We start from the raw sequence: 22,152 nt of genomic DNA on the forward strand, positions 1-22,152 counted from the left end.
ACCCACCTCTGGCCTTCACCTCTGCCATGCCTCCTTCCTGGGTGCTCCTGCTGGGGGCCCACCGCAGCCACTGCTGTGCTCAGGCCCCTCCCCAGAGGGGCCCCCCAGGCCGCCCTCTGCGGAAGCACCCAGCCACCCCCACCGAACCTCGCCCGCTTTTCTTTATTGCATAGAAGTCGTTTCCACCTGGCAACAGAAGGGTCACGAGTGTTCACTCGTCCGTGGTCTGTCCCCAGGACCCGAATAGCCACTCCTCATCCATCTCCTTCTCTGCTGAGCCCCCAACTCACAGCAGGGGCTGCAAACACAGGCAGGAAATGCCCCCCGGTATGGCCCGGCGACACGGGAGTGTCAGCCAGAAGGGGCAGGAAAGGCAGAGAGAAAGAGAGGCGGCCCTGGGTCGGGGTGGCGGAGGGCAGCAGCATCAGGCCGAATAGAGGAAAGGGCTCAGAGGTCGGAGAAGCTGGCGCCTCTGTGCTCAGAGATTCCAGAACATGGGCTGGGGAGCCCCACGGGGCTGGAGCCTGTGTCCCCCCGTGTGGGCAGAAGAGCATGCCTGTGTCACCGTGTACCTGGGGACAGCTCCCCCCTGCCCAGGCGGCAGGGCGGCCTCGAGGACTGATGGTGAGACGGAGGCCAGAGGGCCAGGCAGAGCATTGGCAAGTGGGCCCTGCGCTCGCTTCCCGCCCTCTCCTCATTGGTCCTCTTGGAAGCAGGCCATCTGCAAGCTTCATGCCCACCTCCTGTGGGTCCCCTCCCTGACCCTGGCTCAACACATGGGGCCTCACCCACAAAATGCCCCCCTCCCACCCCCCGATGCCATTGGGACCAAGCTTATCTCTACTTAGGAAGAAAAAGTAAATACCTTCCAGAGAAATGTTTTAAACAGATGGAATTTATAAAATATACAGCAAGTGCTGCCTTTCGTTGGATGGTGGGTAGTGGAGGAATGCTGGTTGTGTCATTTCCAGTACTTTCTGTAGGGTGACATCAGAGCCGTGTGGAGCAACGCGGCTGGGGTGACAGGCCCGGGGCCCCCACATCAGAGGCTCGCGCATCTGCTCAGCACACACCGACCTGGGGCCCCTGCAGTCCTCTCCCAGACGCCAGCCCAACAGAAATGCCCACTCTGCCCAGCGCACAGTGTCCCCAAGCATGTACAAAGCAGCGATACTTGAATAACCCCAAACCAGAAGTGTCCGATGCCAGCCCACGGCGACGAGGACACTATGGCGGCTGGCACGGGGAGACTGCCAGGCGGTGAGGCCCAGGGGCCACAGGGCAGGATCTTGTCCAGAGGGTGAAAGCAGCGGACACACCACCCACCCCACTGATACAGATTCAAGAAGAAGTGAAACTGATCAAAGGTGAAGAAAATCAGAAAAGCGATTGCTGTGGTTGAGGGGCGATGGGTGTGGTTTACACACGTATGTGTGTTTGCCAGGATACACTGCATTGCACAGTTACAGTGTGTACATTTTACTGTATGTAAATTTTATGTCAAAAGGGTAAAGATAAATGTGTGCAAATGCAGAATTCTAGTTAGTAAGTTTTGCTTTTCACAGAGGTAGGAGTTAGGTGTTCGTTTTTTTTTTTTTCTTTCTTTCTTTTTAAAATATATATTTATTTGGATGCTCCGGGTCTTGGTTGTGGCACACAGCATCTTTAGTTGCAGCATGTGAACTCTCAGTTGCGGAGTGTGGGATCTAGTTCCCAGACCAGGGAATCCAGGCCCCCTGCATTGGAAGCATGGAGTCTTAGGCACTGGACCAGGAAAGTCCCAGGATTAGGCATTCTGAAACTAGTACTTTTTTTTTATATTTTAGAGTTCAGCAAATGAGTAAGTATGTTAAGGATAATGGGTCCCAGACTCCTCACTATTGGGCAGGAGAGTTAAGAATACAGAAAAGAAGAAAACTAGAATGTTGTTCAAGGTGTTGTCGCCTAAGGATCAAAGTGACCTCATTGTCTGATGAAGACATACGGTGAATGGATGATAGCTGCAAGCACACATGTGTCTCTATGTATGCACATGTCTCTCTTTGTACCTACAAATGTCTGTTCTCCATTTCTATGTGGACACGTCCTTCCTCCATCACCCGCATCAGTAAGAGGTAAGGTGTTCACTGCTCTGTTCACCAAGGCAGCCATAATGACACCACAGTTTCAATGAGTGCATCTAAGCCTGGATCTTGGTTTCTAAATACTATCTTCCTATCTTCCATCAACCAGGCTGATTCCAGGGTTGGTTCAAGGAATGCACAAGATGAGCCTGGAGCAAGCCTTCCTTTAAAAGCATAGAAGTCCTCTAAGAATGGTGGACACATGTCAGAGACACACAGGCCAGTTCAAAGGGCCCCAGTGAGCGGATCTGGAGCCATTTAGGCATCAGAGCAATTTTAGGCATGGACTACAATCTGTTAAGTAAAGTAAGTATTCAGAAGTCTACATAGGAAGGAGGGGAGGAAGGAAGGAAAGGAGGGAGGAAGAGAGAAGGGAAGGAAAAGGTCTTTTTTATGGAAGAATACCAGCTTAAAAATACAAAGGGAAGATGGAGTTAGCAAAGCACCAGTTATGCTAACAGTGGGTAAACATTTGATGAGAACAGAATATTGACATACTCTCAAAGTACCTTTCTAAATATTATTAATGAAAAGCAAGGAAACAGTAACTTCACAGAGGAAGAAGCAGCAGGTCTCCAGCAAGTGACCCCAGACCAGCAGTACTGGGCTGGCCCACATCCACCCTCCCCACCTGGGGCCCAGAGGGGTCCTGCCATGTCTGACCATGAGGGAACCGGGGCAGACCCAAGGGGAGAGCATCCTACAAGTCACCCGCCTGGACTCCAGTGTCAAGAAAAACACACGAAAGGTGACCGAGGAGCCGTGGCAAGCACACATAGCCCCAAAGTGAAACATGGCCACAGGGCAGCCCTGGGGCTGCTGCACAGTCTCAGCAAGGGCTGCGGGTTAAACAGTAGGACTGTACCAACATTACAGCCCTGGATGCTGACAGATGCACTGTGATAATCTGAGAGGATGTCCTTGTCCTCCTGAAACACACTGGAGTAGCTGGTGTAAAGGAACATGACCTCACGATACTCTCAATGGGTTAGGACACACATGTCTGTAAATACAAATGCAGGTGGATGGATGGGTAGACAAGAGGGAAGCGGGGAGGGAAACTACAAAGCAAATTGGGCCAAGGTGCCCGAGTGACCACTGGCCAGGAGTTCCTTGCTCTATTTCTGCAGTGGTCCTCTAAGTTTGATATTATATCAAAATAAAACACAACCTCCCGCCAGACAAAACAGATGTGGAGCAACCAGAACTCTTTGAGCCCCGTTGAGGGCAGTGGGCACAAGCACCGTGGAAAACTGTCTGTTAGCATTTACTGGACGTCTGCCCTCTGACCCCTGCAATTCCGCTCCTAGAGAAAACCCAGCAGAGATGGGGGTGCACACGCTTCCCTAGATGGGCACGGAAGTGTCCACGCCAGCCCCAAACTAACTGGACATGTTTCAAATGCCCATGAGGGTAGAATAGATTGATAAAATGTGAATTCACCCAACAGATTCTGCACAGAAATGAGGACCCACCCAGCAACCCGGACGAAGCTTAGGCCCAATACCACACCAAAGAAGCCAGAGACGAAACAGTTGGGGTTCCTGGCAGTGGGTGGGGCAGGGGTAGCTGGAAGGTGCACGGGGGCTGCCCAGAATCATGGACACTGTCTGGGCCTGAGCACGCACTCAGTCTGTGGATCTTCCCTGAGATGAACACTTATAATCTGTGCCTTTTCCTGTAGGCATGAAATATTTTAATAAAAATTCTAAAAGTAAGAGGGAATTCCCTGGCAGTCCAGTGGTTAGGATTCTACGTTCTCACCCCTGTGGGCCTAGCTTCAATCCCTAGTCAGAGAATTAAGATCTCACAAGTCACGCGGCTTGGTAAAATAACTAAATAAATAATTTAAAAAATATTAGAAAGCCCAAGAGGAAAGTCTCCTATGGCATCTCCGACTCAACGGACATGAGTTTGAGCAAGCTCTGGGAGTTGGTGATGGACAGGGAAGCCTGGCGTGCTGCCACCCATGGGGTCGCAAAGATTCGGACACGACTGAGTGACTGAACTGATTGAGTGACTGACTGATGTATTTTTTTATAAAAGATAAACCAATTTTGTGTTTCATCAGCGGGGAGAGATTTCTGGGCCTCTGAGAAGGACAGTACCTGGGGAAGGAGACCATGGCAGCAGTCATGAAGGCCAAGCAGGAGGTCTGGGGCTCCTCAGCCAGGGCCCTGGCACAGGGCGGCAGGGCAGGGCCTCCTGCCTGCTGGCCTGGTGCCCACAGTCCTCGCAGGATGCGAGTGGGTGCTCTGGAATCTCAGGTGATGCCCTCAGTGAGAAGCAGGCGTGTGGAAAGGGTGTTAAAGTGAGCCAACCCCTGCCTGCCCCAGGCAACTTGAGATGGGGTGCCCACGTCTCCAGCCCCCCACTTTGCAAGTGAGACCCTGGAGCCGGGCAGCTGAGCGCCCAGGCTCACTTCAACCCAAAGGCTGTCCCTCCTCTGGTTCAGAGGAACCACAGTCCTAGGGCCGGTGTGAAGAGCTCAGCAAGTCCTGTTTTCCATGTGCTCTTCCCAACCCTGGACCCGGAGGCGGTGGATGGAGCCACCCTGGCCACATTCCTCCACGAGGCGGCTGCAGTCTCGGGCCCCAAGGCCTGACCCACATAGCTGGGGGTGCGGACTACCCCTCTGAGCTGAGAGCCAGTACCACGCGGGGGGCTTACAACCTCCGAGGGGTGCAGGCGACCCCAGGGGAGGCCCCTGCCCTCGGGCCCCTGACCAGTCCACCCCTGCGTGGGAGGGCCCCGTGGGAGCCATGAGCCAAGTGGAAACCAGGCCAAAGGCGAGGCTGGCTGTGGAATCCTCCTTTTAATGAACTGGATCCAGCTCGGGACGCCTGGGTGTGTCTGACATCTGATCCACTCGACTGATAACTCATTTAAAAACTAAGCAAGAAAATTAAGAAGATAACAACTGGCACAGAAATGAAACAAATCCCTTCTGTGTGTGGGTTCTTTCAACCAACACTGCCACATCTAGGGTGGGCCAGCCCACACTCGGCCAAGTCTGCAGACCTGTCCCCCAGCGGCTGTCTCAGGAGGCCGACGGGCACTCGCATCACAGAGGAAGACGTGAGGGGCCCTTACATGGCACTGCCGGCCAGGGCCAGGGGCAGAGCCAGCCAGGCAAGCCATTTCAAGGCCAGATGTGGAAAACAGAGCATCCGTAGTTGGTCAGTCATTAAATTCACATAATCTTCTGGTGTTGAAAGGACAGAACGCCTGTGTCTCCCACAGGGGGACAAAAATCCCCCCAAGAGTCTCTCATTCTGGGCTTCCCTGGTGGCTCAGACAGTAAAGAATCTGCCTGCTGTGCGGGAGACCCAGGTTCGATCCCTGGGTTGGGAAGATGCCCTGGAGAAGGGAATGGTTACCCACTCCAGTATTCTTGCCTGCAAAATTCCTTGGAGAGAAGGATTTGGTCCATGGGGTTGCAAAGAGTTGGACACAACTGAGCAACTAACAGGAACAGACATCAAAGGCTCTCTTTCTAGGAGGGGACCCAGCAGAAGACATCAGAGTGGGAGGACGAGCCGAGGGGAAGGGGGCAGACGGGCTTCTAGGAAAGAGGTGTGTTGTGCTTTATTCAAGACTGAGCTGGGTGTTGAAAGCTGAGTGGGAGTTTATCCAGCGGGGTGGGGGTGAGGGAAGAACGGTGCTCCAGGGAGAAGCGACCTGCGCACAGTGTGAGGAACCAGGGAGCAACAGGGTGGTGAGTCAGGCTGCGGAGGAGCCCGGCGGGCGGGGCCGCCCACCAGGCGAAGCCCGGGGCTTTATAGCAGCCGCGGGGTGGCCGCGCGCACAGTGGAGCTGGCCCCGCGACGACGGCAAGGCATGCTCTGTGCGCTGCTGCTCCTGCCGGGCGTGCTGGGTGCCGCCCTGGCCGGCTCCATCTCTGGCCCCAAGGAGTGCGCCAAGGGCCCGGTGGTGTGGTGTCGGGACCTGAAGGCGGCGACAAGATGCGGGGCGGTTGGGCACTGCCGTGTTGCGGTCTGGAGCCAGCCCACTGCCAGGTCCCTGCCCTGTGACCTGTGCCTGGACGTGGCAGCCACTGCCAGCAACGGGCTGAACCCTGAGGCTGCAGAGACCGACATCCTGGCTGCGGTGATGAAGACCTGTGAGTGGCTTCCCAGCCAGGAGTCTTCGGTCAAATGCAAGGGGATGGTGGATGCCCACAGCTCAGCCATCCTGAGCATGCTCCGCGGGGACCTGGGCAGTGCCCCGGGACAGGTGTGCATGGCTCTCACCCTCTGCCAGCCACTGCAGAGACGCCCGGCCACCCCAGAGCCACTCTCCGAGGAGGACATATATGACATGGTGGCCCCATTTGTGGCCAGTGGCCTCCTCGGCTCCCACCGTCGGCGGATTCCTGTGGGCACGGTGTGCCAGGACTGTGTCCGGCTGGTCACCCGGCTCCAGGGTGCCCTTGGGCCCGACCTGTCCAGCCTGGCACAGGTGACCACACAGGAGCAGTGCGAGTCCCTGGGGCCGGGCCTGGCTTTCCTTTGCAAGAACTACGTCCACCAGTTTTTCGCTCCTGCTGAGCAAACACTGAGGTTCATGCCGCCCAGTGAGAACTGCAGGAATGAAGGCTTCTGTGAGGAGCGGCAGGGACCCGCCCGCTCGGCTCATGTGGCTGCCATGGATGGGGTCCCTGCCCTGGAGCTGGCGTCTCCGCGGAAGAAGAGCGAAGTGCAGATGCAGGGTCCCGTGGCCTGTGACGTGTGCCTGCAGGTGGTGCAGAGGCTGGACCGCTGGCTGGAAAGCAGCAGCAGCCAGACCCTCATCAGCCAGGCCCTGGAGCGTGTGTGCTCCGTGCTGCCCGCTCCTGTGGTCCGAGAGTGCACCAAGCTGGTGGACACGTACATCCCCACCCTGGTGGACGTCCTGAGCAGACTCACCCCAGAAAAGATGTGCACAGTCATCCGACTGTGCAGAGGATGGAGGCGGGCCCGGGCGGTCCACGAGGGCCCCGCAAACACGCTGCCCGGCCGCCTGGACCAGGACAGCCTCTGCAGGGGGTGCCAGCGTCTGTTCGGTCTGTCCGTCCACAACCTGGAGCAGAAGAGCACCGAGCGCCGTGTCCTGCGGGCCTTCAAGCTCGCCTGCGGCATCCTGCCGCTGCCCTTAGTGACGCAGTGCGGCCGCTTCGTGAGTGAGTACCAGCCCGTGCTCATGGAGACCCTCAGGGATATGATGGACCCCACCACCCTCTGCACGAAGCTGCGCGCCTGCCGCGGCCCCAGGGACGTGCTGCTGGGCACCGACCAGTGCGTCCTGGGCCCGAGCTTCTGGTGTCAGAGCCGGGAGGCAGCCTGGATGTGCAACACGGTGGAGCACTGCCAGCGCCGCGTGTGGAAGGAGGCGCCCTCGCAAGCTGAGAGCGTGGGCGACCGGGGCTGCCCAAGCCAGTATCCCCCTGCCCCTGAGAGGCCTGCCTGTCCTTGAATCCCACAGGGGCCCTGGGAGACGGGCACTGCCCCCACGTCCCAGATAAGAACTGCGACCCCAAGCCGGGAGGCTGGAAAGGACCTGAGCTCCATCCTGACCCCAGGTCCGTGGCTGTGCCCTTGCTCATGCCTCGAGTGGACTGGAACCACCTGCTTTACTACCGCTGCCAGCCGCCCGCCCTGACTCTCCATCGCTGTGCTGTCGCTGATGGTGAGGGGGTCTGGCACTGGCCTCTGGTGCCCCTGCTACAGTTTGCTGATGGGGTCCCGGCTGGGGTGAGCAGTGGCAGGGAGGGCAGAGGGCGGGTGGGGAGGGGCCATGACAGATGGCGGGGAGGGGGCAGTAGGTCTTATCCACCGGCCACCATCATTGCTCAGGCCACAGCTGCTCAACCTTGGGGTGCCGGTGGTGGCCTCAAAGGTGCGTATGGGGTGTTGAGCGTCTCTCTGGGGAGGAGGCTGGGGTTTTGACTAAATGCCCTGAGGGGTTCTTGGGCTCAGCACAGTCCTTCTGATGCCCCCTGCCCCCCATTCACCACAGGAGCCTCTCCCTGCACCCCAGACTCTAGGCTGCAGGGAAACCTGTGCTGCACTCCAGGCAAGGAGAGGAAAACATGCCGTGAAAGAGCCCAAGGGGTCAGATGATGGTGGGCAGATCCTCCACCTGTAGGAGCTTCAGTTTTCTAATCTGTAGAATAGGGCTGATAACACCTGTCTTACAAGGATACTGAGACCATTAGAAGAGATGTCCTGGAGCTTCTTCCCCTGAAAGGACCAGCATCCATCCATCTGCTGGGGCCAGCAAGACCCAGCTCAGGGTCCCTCCCCCGCAGAATCTGGTGGTGCAGGTATTGAATAAACCACAAGCTTCCTCCCAGTGGCATTTGCTGTCTTCTCATTCTCATGAGGCCCTGGGCACACGCTGCTGTAGCACCCACTTCTTTCTGGCCTCACCCAGGCATTCCCCTCCTCCAGGAAGCCTTCCTGAGGCTCTCATCCCAGTTTAGACACCCTCTGTGGTTTCTCCTCATGCCATATTGTCATCATCGCCCCCCACGCGCACTGTGAGCCCCTTGGTGTGGCCACGGGGCATGATCCCCACTGTCTCTCGTACGCGCAGCACAGGCCTGGCACACAGTAGGTGCTGAGACATTTACTGGTCACACACACGAGTGTTTCAGTGGAGGCCGGCCCTGGAGAGGCCCCGCGGTCACTTTCAGATGAATCCCTCTAGAGGGAGAGACGTGCCCAGGCCTGGGTTACAGGAGACCCGAGTGGGCGCTGTTTTCTGAGAAGCCACACCTGAGCACTTGGGTAAGTGTCCTGGGCCCCAGCCATCGCCCCAGGGAGACAGGTGCACGCGGCCTGAGTTCCCAGTCTCCTCGGTGCTGGCATCTGTAGGCTGTGGCTGGGCCCACTGGTCGGCCCTGTCCACGGCGGCGAGGGCGCCCGCCCACGACCTGAGGGCCCGGATGTGGGTGGAGGAAGGCAGTCCTGGCCAGATTCCGCCACACAGATGCCTGTGATGGATGGGCTTGCAGATTGTGGGACTGGGCATGAACTGCGTCTCCCCCCCTGTCTCCTGGGGGCTGAGGGTCTGCGGGCGTGTGTCCCCTCTCCGGGACAGGATGGGCTGTGGCCCCTCCTCTGGCCTGTCTGGGGGACACCTGTGATAACGATGAGACAGATCTCAGCTTCCTGGGACGCCACTGCTCACACATGACGGCCTGAGAGCGGCCAGGAGGGGGTGAGCACCACGTCTCACGGGTGCGCCATCGGTGCAGAGCCGAGGTGCCCTCCCATCACCTCCCCTAGCCCAAAGCGACCTGCAGCAGGCGGTCAGCGAGGGGTCTCCCCGTGCCCCTCCCCCAGGCCTGGGAACCAGCTGCCCCCACCCGCCCACTGCAGACCTGTGACTGCACGTCAGCCCGGCCATGCACCCGGGCCTGTTGGTCATCCAAGGACACTGACCACTGACCGCCCCCTGAGGGCTTCCCACCTGCTCCGAGAGCTCTGCCTGGCTTCCCCCCTCCTCCTCCACAACCACCCTGAGGGAGACACCATTATCACCGCATTTCACAGAGATGGAAACAGAGACCAGAGAGGTTCAGTAACTGGCCCAAGGTCACACAGTTAGGACACAGTGAAGCCAGGAGTCCAGCCCAGGCAGGAAGGGGCTCCAGGGCCAGTGTTCCTGACCCTCACTCCCGCTGGTGGAGTTCAAGGCCTGACTCCAGCACTCCACAGCCTCTGCCTCAGTTTCCCATTCTTGAATGGACGTCCCCTGGGTCCTCAGTAGGACCAATGTATGCGAAGGACCCGCTCAACAGATACACAGTCAAGGAGGGGCTTTTCAAGCCTCCTCCCCGCACAGGGCCTGTCTTCCTGCGTTTCTAGGCTGCCTCCTACACTGTCTCATTGTTTTCTTTTTGCATATCTTCCTCCTGAGATACGCACCGAGGTTTCTCGATCGGATATGGCTGATTTGTTTTCCCCGAGTGAGCATCTTAACCACTCTCTGCTGCTGTTTCCTGATCATTTCCCACATCAAATTCCTTTTCGATTAGAAAGCTGGGGTGAGGGGTGGCAGTTGGCTTAATTAGCTGATTGCAGCTGCCAAGGCCATGAGAGCAAGCGTGCAGGGGCGCCGGGACACCCGGACCCAGGGAGCCCGTGAAGGTCTCCACTGGGCATGGACAGAGGGCCTTGGGGAGCACTTGCTTAGCATGGGGGCCTGTGACTCCACCGTCATCCCCAGACCTCTCGGTGGGTGTGTTGTAGGCTTGGGTCTGCGCACACAGTCACTTCTGCACAGACGGTTTGCAGAGTCTGCTGGGCCAACCCCGTACCCGGCGGGGGCGGGGGGCGGGAGGGCTGGGAGCAGTTTCGCCCTTCATGCTCCTTCCTCTGCCTCGATCTCTTTGTCTGGGAAATGGGCCACTAACCCCAAAAACGATTCCCAACAGTGGAAGTGCTTCCCAAGCAGCGCCCTGGATTGCTGGGACCAGTGCAGTAGACGCCCCACCAGAGTCCTGCTTCCACCATGGTCCTGCCCCTCTCGGTCCGTCTGCATCGCGGCCTCCCAGGCCTCTGCCTCCTGTGTCGCCTCCCTGCTAGCATCTGTACTCACCCCACCTCGATCAGTTCAATTCAGTTCAGTCGCTCAGTCGTGTCCGACTCTTTGAAGACCCCATGGACTTCAAGGCCAGGCCTCCCTGTCCATCACCAACTCCTGGAGTTTACTCACACTCATGTCCATCGAGTCAGTGATGCCACTCAACCATCTCATCCTCTGTCATCCCCTTCTCCTCTAGCCTTCAATCATTCCCAACATCAGGATCTTCCTCGATGGTCACCCTCAAAGGCAGCCCGGCCCCTGAACCATGGGCAGCTCCAGTTCCTGGGCTCTCCCCACCTCCCCACCCCACTGCTGTCCCCACTGGGCCCCACTTGGACACTCTGGCCCATCCCCCTCTCGCAGGAACTCAAGAGTGGCGGTGGGGGGTGGACTGGGGGCAGGAGCGACCCTGACTTGAGTCAGCATTAGTTCTGTTTCATCCCCACTGGGTCCTAATGCTGGTGACACAGGGACATTACAGACTCCCAGCCCAGCAGGCTCAAATCTCTGTGGCCCAGAGAGGGACCGTGTCTTTCCTGGGCCCTGTCGTGGGGGTTCAGGCCCCCAAGCTTAGGCTTCAGCTGCATTTAGAGTCTGGTTCTGATGCAGCAGAAGGCATGAGAAACAGCTGCATCCGGTCCCTCCAATACCCTCAGGGGCCTGAGCCCCAACTTACAGGAGGGTCTGCTCTTCCCTCCCCAAGAGGCCCCTAAGTACTGCTTCATGTTCCCTGCACTGACACAGTTGTCCGTGACACTGCCCTGGAGGCTCAGACTGTGCCAGAACTCGCCTCGGGATCCCCAGGACGCTCCAGACCCAGGCGCCAGTGCAGGGGCCCTGCTGGCGGCAAGCGGGGCCCATCACACCAGGCCCAGCAGTGGCCCCACGTCCCTGTCTCCTGTCACCATGGAGACCTCCCTGTCTGGATGGTCCAGCTTCCAGGGGCCAAGCCCACCACCCCGGGGAAGGCTGCTCTTGTCCCACTGATCTGAAACCCCCCAGATTCACTGCATGCCAGCTGTCCCTGGGGCCAGGCCTGATTCGGCGTGGTGGGACATTTCTGAGACAGTCAGGGAGCCTTGGGGCAGAGAAGAGGGAACGCAGCAGCAAAGGCCCATGCACCCCTCCAGCTCCTCTTCAGGATCTGGGTCATCAGCCACCACGGCATCCAAGCATGCGCTTACTGGCCATGGGAAAAGATGTCTCGGGAATAGCAGGCTCGACCTGGGGCTCTCTGCCTGAGACAAACTGGGCCCTGGCCGCCAGGAGCAGCCCCTCAGCTGTCCTCCTGGGTCTGCAGCCAAACAAGTGAGTTGGTTCCCACTGAGGGGTCACCAGCTGGGGTAGTCAGAAAACCACGGCTCTTTCCCCTCCTGGTCCCCTGGGGAAAGTTACAGGGCTACCCCCCGGGGGCCCTGGGCTGCAGGCCTGGCTCTCACGACCTGACGACCTGACCGCTGCTCCTCTGAGTCTCTGTTTCCCTCTGTAACTGAAAGAGGTTGGACCAGATGGGGTCAGAGCAGAGATAACCCTTAGCCCAAGGGTCCTGGACAATGGCCGAAGCTAGGCCCCTTTAGGGCCCATTTCTCTAGAGGTCAGAATGCCAGGCTGCCTGCGAGAAACCTCGAAATTCTTCCAGGCTGACTGCGCAATAGCTTCATTTTAGAGTCCTCTTCTGGCCAAACCAAACATGCCTGAAGATGCAGCCTAGCCCGCCGGGCCCCCAGTACATGACCTCGGCAGGCTGGGGCTCTCCTGCTGGAATTCAGTGCCTGGGCCTCCAGACCGGTCTCAGAGGCTCAGAAGCCCAGCCAGTTCTGATTGCTCATGCAGCACTCCCTTGGAGCCTCTCTGGGGTCAGGTTCCTGGTGCAGGGAGCCATTTATCCAGGACGACAGGGAGTCATACAATGGAAGGGAAAGCTCAACCCTCCCAGACCAGTTTCTCAGGTTCCCTTTCCCAGGGGAGGGGCGAGATTATGAAACCGGAACAGCAGAAAGGGAGAGGGGGGCCTTCCATGGGAGCTTACTCCGCTGTCACGGGGCTGGGATGGGGAAGTGCTCTGTGTTGACCAAGGACCCTCTGGCCAGACCTGGAGGGCTCCAAGCCGTCCTCCATAGCCATCGCGGGGCAGGGTTGGGGTACCTGCAAAGGGCCGATTGTAGGCGATGCTGGTTTAGCAGAACCTGGCACTCTGGGATGTGAGTAGGTGAAGAAAGCAGGAGGGGGCCGGGGCAGGCCTTGACTGCTCCACACAGGGCTACCTGCGCCTGCACCTCTCCCTGCCCTCTGCCCCCAGCCCCCAGGCTCCTGGGCTCAGCCCACGTGGCTGAGATCAGGAGCAGGGCTGAGTCGGTTCTACCTTCCTTCTGGCCCACCCCCTAACACAGGCCAGCGAGCATTCTGCCAGGTGCGCCAGGGGACGGCACCTGCCCCTCCAGGAGGCGGGGAGTACAGGGGTTGTGGTCTGAGGCCACTTATGCCCTGACTTTGGTGCTGGCTGTGGCGAGCCCTGGCTAGTGACCTTCCTGGGACAGGTGGGAGCCACTTACCCGGTCTTGAATGCAGCCCTCAGGGAAGACAAAGCGGGTCCCTTGCCCTACTTCTCCCGCTGAGGCCCTCCCACACCGAGAGAAGCCATCACCCCAGTGTGGGTGGGCTAAGGAGCTGCTGGGAGTCAGCCCTGCTGGGGGGCAGAAGCCAAGAGGAAAGGTTGCTAGAGACAGACGTGCTGGGTGACTTAGACATGCTGGGTGACTTCGGGCAAGCTGCTGCCTCGTCTGGGCCCTTGTTTCCCCACCTACTTCAGAGGGCTGTGCAGATCCGGATTCCACAGCCAAGAGGCAGGACTCAGTGTCCACACCGGGCAGACAAAGGCGGTGAAGTCAAGAGAGGAAAAGGGACATCTTGGGGTCACATGGCTCTCAGCCAGGATCTCCCTGGCTACAGACAGAGCTCCCCACTCCGTTCTGCTCTAGGCATTCCTGCTGGCAGAGGATTTTCTAAAGACGGGGACAGTTGTTACCTCATTGTTCAGAAGAGGAGCCAAAGGCCAGGTCCAGCCCCTACCACCTCCTCCTCACAGACTGCTGACTCCAGAGTTACTTGCCAGGCGGAGAGAAGACAAGTTTCCCGGGGAAAGCCAGCGGCATCCCCCCAGCCAGCAGCGCATATAGATCTGCAGAGTCCTAGGAGGCTGGAAGGTTCCAGAACCTTCCTCAACCTTGGTGTGCTGGGGCCAACTCAAACCTGCTCCACCAGGACCACCAGCTCCAGAGGCTTCCATATGTTCATACCAGCTCACACCAGCTCACACCAGCCTGCATCTGCTCACATCAGTTCACACAAGCTCACACAAGCTCACGTCAGCTCACATGAGCTCCACCAGCTCACTGCAGCTCCACTAGGACCACCAACACCACTAGCTCCACCAGCTCATATCAGCTCACACCAGCTCACACAAGCTCACACCGGCTCGTATCAGCTCACACCAGCTCTACCAGGACCACCAGCACAACCAGCTCCACCAGCTCACACCAGCTCACATCAGCTCACACCAACTCCACCAGCTCACACCAGCTCACATCGACTCACCCAGCTCCACTAGGACCACCGACATCACTAGCTCCACCAGCTCCACCAGCTCATATCCACTCGCACCAGCTCACATAAGCTCACACTAGCTTGCATCAGCTCACCAGCCCCATCAGATCACACCAGCTCACACCAGCTTGCATCAGCTCACACCAGCTCCACTAGGACCACCAACACACTAGCTCCACCAGCTCATATCAGCTCACACAAACTGACACCAGCTCCATCAACTCGCATCAGCTCACACCAGCTTGCATCTGCTCACATCAGTTCACACAAGCTCACACAAGCTCACGACAGCTCATATCAGCTCACATCAGCTCACACTAGCTTGCATCAGTTCACACCAATTTGTATCAGCTCACACTAGTTCACACCAGCTCCATCAGCTCACACCAGCTCTGCTAGTTCACACCAGTGAGCCAGAGTCAATCGAATACATCTCCTCCCATGTTATGTTCAGTGACTTCCTGCCGGAAGCTTAAAACTGGCCATGATAAGAAACTACATCATGAACGTTGGCAAGAGCTTCAAATTAGAAGGGGTTTTGTTGGTTTGCTTTTTGTTTCCTGGAGTGCTGACGGTTAAACACTCACCACTCTTCCTAAAGCTCCAGAATTCAAGAACTGAAGGCAGCCTCACGCCCCTGACATATCTGCCAGGCCTCTCTGGCCTTTCTGACTACCGACTCTACCCAGTGAGGGGGAGGGTGGGCACTGGTTCCGGAACCGAGGCAGACCTGCCCCTACCCTCCCAGAGTTGCTCACAGACCAGCCAAACAGAATGTCCAGTTTCTCTGCTTTCAACTCTGTGGGTGGACCTATTGTGTGCCAGGCACTGTTCTAGGCCCTGGGATATGTCGTGAGCCACACAGGTGAGGCTGCTGCTGCCTGATGGGGGCAGACAGAGAAGCCATCTATGAAAAGTCATACCAACATTTGGAAATGGAAATTTCATTAAAGTAATGCCATCACAAATTATACATTGAAACCCTGAGAGATTATAATAAACGTAATGCAGAGAAAAGAGGCTGGAGGAACAGTATCTAATGGGAAGAGCTACTTAAGAGAGTGTTGTCAGGGACTCGGAGGAGGTGACACTCAGCTAATACCTGGCTCACGTCCAGGGAAGTGTTTCAGGAGAGGGATGAGCTGGGGCAAAGGCTGGGAGTGGGTGAGAGGGGTGGGGGAGGCAGGCATGGCTGGAGTGAGTGCCAGGGCTGCGGGAGAAGTGATCTGGGAGGTGAGTGGCATTCTCCGTGGACCCCTGTGGGGTGCAGTGAGGGGCTGCGTGGACCTCTAGCTGTGATGAGAGCTGTGGGACAGTTATAAGCTGGACAGAGACGAGTCCCTTTGCTCTCTGAGCGTTCACTGTGGTGCAGGGTGGACCTAAGGGGGCAGGGAAGGAGCCAAGAGACCAGAGTGTGGCTGGTGCAGACGTCCAGGTGATGGAGGTGCTGTGGGGATGGAGTGGGCAGGGGTGTAGGTTCGGGACAGATCCTGGAGGAGAAACCACAGGGCCCGCTGGTGGATCAGACAGGGAAGAGATTAAGGAGGATGTGGGTCTGGGAATAGCGTGCAGAGATCCTGATCCTAACACATCCTCGTCCTGACACGTATGGGCCTGGGGCAGGAACACCGATGGGGGTTGGGGGTCTCCACACTCAGCTCCCCCCACCCAGTTCTGTCCTGCACTGCAAGGGGCCTCATCCACGTGCGTGGACTGCAGCCTGCACATCCCCTCCACAGTCACCCCAGCCCCACCCACCGTCCATCCCTCAGGAGAGCCGGGGGAGGGGTCAGCCCGGGCCGTGGGAGGGGGCGGGGCAGCCCCCATCCCAGGGGTTTGCACACTTCGGCAGCAGGATGTCCCTCATCCCGGGAGACCCTTGTCCCATGGGAGGGTGTGGCCCCGAGGAGGCCCAGAGCAAGGTGCTCTGAAATGAAAGGGGCTCGGCTGCCAGGTCTAGAGGGGGGACTAGAGGTGGCCCAGTCCACAGAGGTGAGGGGCCAGGAGCAGGTTGGGGACCATGAGGCAGCAGAGTTTGGTTCAGACATGTTGACGCGAGGTCACATGTCCGATTAACCCGCAGAGTTTGGTGGCCTCTGTCTGTACCATGAGGGGTGCGTGCGGAAAAGTGCTGGAAGGCAGCATCAGTCAGGTTGGAATCCCCCCATCTCATCCTTCATTTCACAACTGAGGGATCAGGGGTCAACGAGGACAGTGAGTAGCTGAAGGTCACACCGAGTGGGAGAGTGGGCCTCGGTCCATCCGTCCGCCGCTGGCCGCCCTTCCCTGCAGGCCTGCCCTGCTCTCCGAGTGTCCATCTCAGAGCAGCAAGGGCCTCAAGACATGCTCTAAGCTTCACAAGGACCCAGGGGACCAGAGGAGGACAGTGTGGAGACAGGCGGGCGGGGGCCCTCGGCGGTGGCCAGGGAGAGGTGAGGGTGGCAGGGATGGTGGAGGGGAGGACACGAGAGACGGTGACAGAGCCTTGAGGGCTGCAACTGTGGCCTAGTCACCCCACTGACCCCAGTGCCGGGGGGGACAGAGATGCTGCTGGACCAGGGGCTTTGGAGACCACATTCACTGCACAGAGAGACTCAGGCCTGATCCAGCAACATTGGCCAAGGGCAACAGCGCTGCTCAAACAGCAACAACGTAACAGCCAACATCTCCTGTGAACCAGGCGCTGGGTTACACGTTTTCCATCGGTTACCTCGTTGGACCCATCTTACAGATAGGATAACCTAGGCTCAGAGAGGGGAAGTGACTGCCCACGGCCGCACAGCCAATAAGACAGGAGGAACTCTTCTCGGGCCTGGAAGCCTGGGCTTTCACACGTCTCCTGCAGGCTTCGCCAGAGGGAGAAAGCCTCGAAGGAGCTGCGATAATGGGCATCTTTTGGCAAACATGTGGCATGGTGGTGCAGAGCGCGGGCTCTCCCTCTGACAGAGCCCAGATCCTCCGGGTGCCTGCAGGGGATGCAGGCAGAATTTCATCTGCAGATACCGTGTAGACCAGGGGCGGAGCAGAGCAGTGGCAGGTCCCCCGGTCTCGAGGGAACTGGGAACAGGGCTTGGGACTCTGTCTCCGAGGAGGAGCAAAACCAAGCAGCTGTAACGGCAGACACCTGGGCACGCTCCCTGCTGTAGCTCAGGGCTAAGAACAGCATCCTGGCCACCTGGCCGCCTCCTCCCCCAGACTGGAAGCCCCAGCAGGGCAGAGGTCAAGTCTCTTCTTCAACTCCGAGCTCTTGGGTCTAGGAGAGCACCCGGAGGAGGGAGCACCCCGGAAGACTAGCTGAGGGATGGAGGGAAGGGTTGTGGAGAGGAAGGAGGGGTGACGTGTCTTAGGTTGGGCGTGGCTTCGGGCTGATGGCACCTAGTAGGTGCTTCAGAATCAGGTCTGACTGTGTGAAACCAGTCTGGAAACTCAACCTTCCACGGGCTTATTCCTGCACCTCCCAGTGTTGTCCGCTGAAACATGAGCCGCTTGCCTGAGGCCACTATAAACGACAGAGCTGGGACATCCAGAATTAGGGTGCCCATGATTCTCCCTGATACAACCAATGTTAGGTTTTTACCTCAAAACAGAGTAGCCTTCCTAGCATCGTAGAAACAGCCAGCATCTTGGACCCTGTGCTGAGCAAGCTCTACCTGTAGTATCAAGCGCTGATCCCAGGGGCTCCCTTTCTTAGACGAGGAAGCCAGGCCTCAGAAAGAGGGACTGACTGTCCTCAGAACCTGCTGCTAACGGCAGAGCTGGCCAAGCCCCTTGATGCCACTCGGCCGCCGGCACGTTCCCTGGATGCTGCTCAGCCCGTAAACGGCTTTATGGCTCCATCCTTCAAAACACACTCAAGCGAGGTTTATTACATAATAGAAAACAAAGGTAGTTTGGTAATATGTTTCCCACTCAGGGAGTTTTATTAAAATGCAATAAATCTCCAGGACAGGGTGTGACTTTAAAGCAAAGGGCAGAGATGCAGGTCTGCTCTTCTGCGGGGAAAGGGTCAGGGTGAGGGGGGGTGCGGAGTGAGTGTGGGGGAGGGTGGAAAGAATGCAGCATTCTGGCCCCGCCCACCCCAGGCTCAGCCCCTCCCAGGAGCCACAAGGAATGGGACTTTGCACTCAGCTGGGCCCCGGAGGGCAAGGGGAATGAGGCTTTGTGGTGCAAGTACTTTGTCAAACACCACTTTCCCTCTGTGGTTCTGCTAAACCATGCCTTCTACACCTTGCAGACTCACTGTCCACTCTGAATGTTATAGCCATGTTCTTGTTCTAATCCACAAGCCCCACCACCTAGAGGATACAGTTCAATGCTCTTGGGCTGGCCCACAAGACTGGCCTTGGTCCAAATCCCCCGGGTCCTCACCAGTGTGGTCTCCCACCCTCCTCTGCCCACCTCGCATTTTCACCACTCTAGACATCTTAGGGTTCCTCCCACACCAGGCTGGTAGGTGCCTCTGTGATCTGCACATACTGTTGTCTCTGCCTAACTACCCGGAAAACTCCTATTCATCCTTCGAAACCCTATTCAGACATCACCTCCTCCAAAGTGTCGAGTCACTCTCTCCCTTGGGTTCCTTAACGGTAGGCAGATGCTGGTCCCTCCTTCAGTCCCTTCCTCTCTGAAGGAATGGTGGACTTCCTCTCTGAAGGTTGGTGTCTCTTTCAGGGCCAATCCTAAGGCCTGAGGCTCAAGAAAAGTCTACAGGGTTCAATTATCTGAAAACTGTCTTACTGTCTCATGTTCAATCTTGGTGCCCCAGCCAGATCTTCAACTGACCAGAAACACAGACAACCTCTGGATGCCTTCATGCCCTGTGTGGTCAACAGAATAAGGAACCCTCAAACATGTCCACCTCCTAAAGCCCAGAGCTTATGCATATGTCACCTTAGAGGCAAAGGGACTTTGACATGATTAAGTTTAGAACTTTGAGATGGGGAGGTTATCTTGAATTATGTGAATGAACCTAATTGAATCACATGGGTCATTAAAAGGGAGAACTTTTCCAAGCTATAGGTAGAGAGAGGGGGAGAACAGATGAGTCAGGGGAGGCAACACTGGTGGCTTGAAGATGGAGGAGGGGCCACAAGCCAAGGAATGCAAGCACCTCTAGAAACCAGAAAAGGCCAGGAAAAAAAAAAAACTTCCTCTAAAGTCTCAGGAAAGAAAGTGAGCCATATTCACACCTTCATGTTAGCCAGGGAGACCCATATCAGCCTTCCACCCTCCAGAACTCTGTCGTAATAATTCAAGTTGGTTTTGAGCCGCAAATTTTGTGGTCACTGGTTACAGCGCAAGAGAAAACCAGTGTGCCCAGTGCACAAGCCTGGCTGTTTACATGGGTTCTCCTAGCCCCTGGGCATTGCCAGTATCTGCACCATTGCCACCTGCCTTTTTTTTTTTAAGATTTTTTAGTGTGGACTGGATTTTTTTAAGTCTTTATTGAATTTGTTACAATATTGTTTCTGTTTTATGCTTTGGCTTTTTGGCCACAAGTCATGTGAGATCTTAGCTCCCCAACTAGGGATTAAACCCGCACCCCCTACATGGGAAAGTGAAGTCTTAACCCCTGGACTGCCAGAGCAGTCCCTGCTCCACTCCCTTGGCTGCCTTCCCCCCACTTCACTTGCCATTTTCTGCCTAGTGAACTCCTATACATCCTTCAGAATCCATTTCCCAGATCCCTCTGAAGGGACCTTGTGCTCTTGGGCCAGCTGGAGCACCACATGCCCTGAGGCTCAGCCACGCCTCCCCGCACACACACGCAGAAGGGCACCATCTTGGATTCTCTGCTCTCCCACGAGTTGGCCAGATCACGGATGGCAAGTGCCAGTGCTCGGTTGATTCTGAATGTTTGGTGCCAAAGCAATGCCTGACACATCGTAGGACCTCAGAAAGCAAGTTGCAAGTGACCTGACCAGGGCTTGGGGTGGTCAGAGTCGGAGGCCTCCAACTATTCATGGAATTTGTTGAACAATAAGGAGGCCCCCACCTTGCTGCCGAAGCTTTACTACTTCACCTGGAAGTACATTCGCGCCAGCAAAGGAGGCACATGCATCTTATTTCCTTGTACCCAAACACCTCTTTCATTTCTCTGCCCCCCAGTACAATCAGTTACAGCCTCAGAGACAAACCCTCCATACACTCAAGTACAGAATCCTGATACTCTATAATCCAACAGACAGGAAAGAAAGTCCCTGCTTAAAATACATCCTAAGAAAATAATCAGAAACGTGGAATAATGTACATACAAGGCCAAGAACACAGCTTTCTTTACATCTTTACGTTAGTGAAAACTGAAAATGACGCAGATGTCTAAAAATGAGGATTTGGCTAAATAAATAATATCTCCTTCATCTGAGGCTATATTACACGGCCACTAAAAATAGTAGTTTTGAAAATATGTGGGAGCATAGGAAAATGTTTAATACTGGGATTCAAGGTTTATAAAATGTGTATACGTTTGCATCTTAAAAAGACTGGTGAGAATTTTCATCTCAAACATTAACATTTGTTATCTCCTAAGGTGGCTTAACACAGGGGATTGTTTTTATGCTTCGTTGATGCCATCGTTTCTAAATTTCTGTGACGAGCATGTGTTATTGCTTTTAAAAATAAGATTTTTTTAGGAGAAGCTTCTGGAGAGGAATTTAGCAACATACTTATCAGTACTATCTTTAATATATTACTAAACCTTTATAAGGTTGAATGGCATTATATAGCACCCCGTTATAAGGAAACGTGAGGTGGTTACCGCTGAATCCAGGAGCGGTGTTTTGTGGGTTTCAATCCAGCTCAGGAAATCCCTGATACTGAGATGATGGAAACTCAGATCCCAGGAAGAGATGAGGAGGGATTATGGGGAGGGTCTGCAAGGGCCCAGAGGAGGGGCCTGACCCAGCCAGGGGTGGGGGGGGGACTCGGGAAAGGGGGGGACCTCTGGGCACAAAGAGGTGAGGGGACGGGGGGCTGCTGCTGAGATCTGGGTGTGGGGAGGCTTGTGCCGAGGCCTGTGGGTAGTCCCTGCCGGACGGGTGAAGGTGGGGTGGGGCGAGAACTCTAGAAGAATCTGCAGCCTCAGGGGCCCCCACGAGACAGTTCTGGTGTAAGTACCGGCCCCAGCATCGAGCGTCCCCTCGGCCCTCACAGGCTGGCCCTCCCCGCGGAGCATCTGTCTCCCGTCTCTCAAAAAAGCATCTGAGATGATCGTGTGGGCCGGGCAGCCGCATGTGGGCTCACAGTGTTTCAGGGTCGCCTCCGTGGGCCGGGCTGTCATTGGCGCCGCGAGAGAAGCCAGGTGCCCCTGCCAGCCGTCAGAAAGCTAAATTCAGAGCCCACACCCAGCTCGTTCAGGGCCGTCCTGCAGAACCCGGGAACCTGTCTGCTTTCCACTCTCGCTGCTCTTTCCCTGAGAAGTCTTCTGGAGCTCGAGGGAGGCCTACAGCAACGGGGTCAGAGGAGCAGGACGCGGGAGAGGGAGAGAAAATCAATGCAGGCACGTGGGCGAGCCCAGGTGGGAAGGGGCTCCCGCGGGGTAGGCACTACACAGGGAGCTGGGACTCGGGCGTGACAGGGGTGCAGAAGGCCAGATGCTCCCATCACCTTCCAAGCCCAGCAGCGACATTCTTGAGATTCAGCCTCAGGCTGCAGAAGAACTTTTGATCTGTCCTGTAGGTGGACCTGGCGGAGCCCGGCTGGATGGATGCTGAGGAGGGTGAGGAGGAGCACACAGGAGACACACAGCGGCCATGGCAACACGGAAGACACCGTGTACGCAGAGCTGCCCTGGAAGAGCAGGCAGCCTGTGGTGCCCAAGGACCGGGGCTGAACCTTCTTCCAGAAGTCTTTC

The 22,152-nt window shown here is 56.8% G+C and overlaps 2 protein-coding genes across 3 annotated transcripts in view; one reads left to right on the plus strand and one right to left on the minus strand.

Annotated features, from left to right (window-relative positions):
* Positions 1–22,152, minus strand: part of SORCS2 (sortilin related VPS10 domain containing receptor 2) — a 486,615-nt gene that overhangs the window by 266,446 nt on the left and 198,017 nt on the right. The window lies entirely within an intron of this gene.
* PSAPL1 (prosaposin like 1) lies at positions 5,964–7,577 on the plus strand. The gene has a single exon (XM_081574825.1). It carries the CDS (start codon positions 5,964–5,966, stop codon positions 7,575–7,577), a length of 1,614 nt encoding a protein of 537 aa, XP_081430951.1.

The sequence above is a fragment of the Giraffa tippelskirchi genome, chromosome 1 (assembly GCF_054371585.1).
Source record: "Giraffa tippelskirchi isolate mGirTip1 chromosome 1, T2T-mGirTip1v1.2.pri, whole genome shotgun sequence".
Classification (NCBI taxonomy): Eukaryota; Metazoa; Chordata; class Mammalia; order Artiodactyla; family Giraffidae; genus Giraffa; species Giraffa tippelskirchi.

Coding starts and splice junctions, on each gene's coding strand:
- PSAPL1 (XM_081574825.1), top strand. CDS start 5,964: ATGCTCTGTGCGCTGCTGCTCCTGCCGGGCGTGCTGGGTGCCGCCCTG.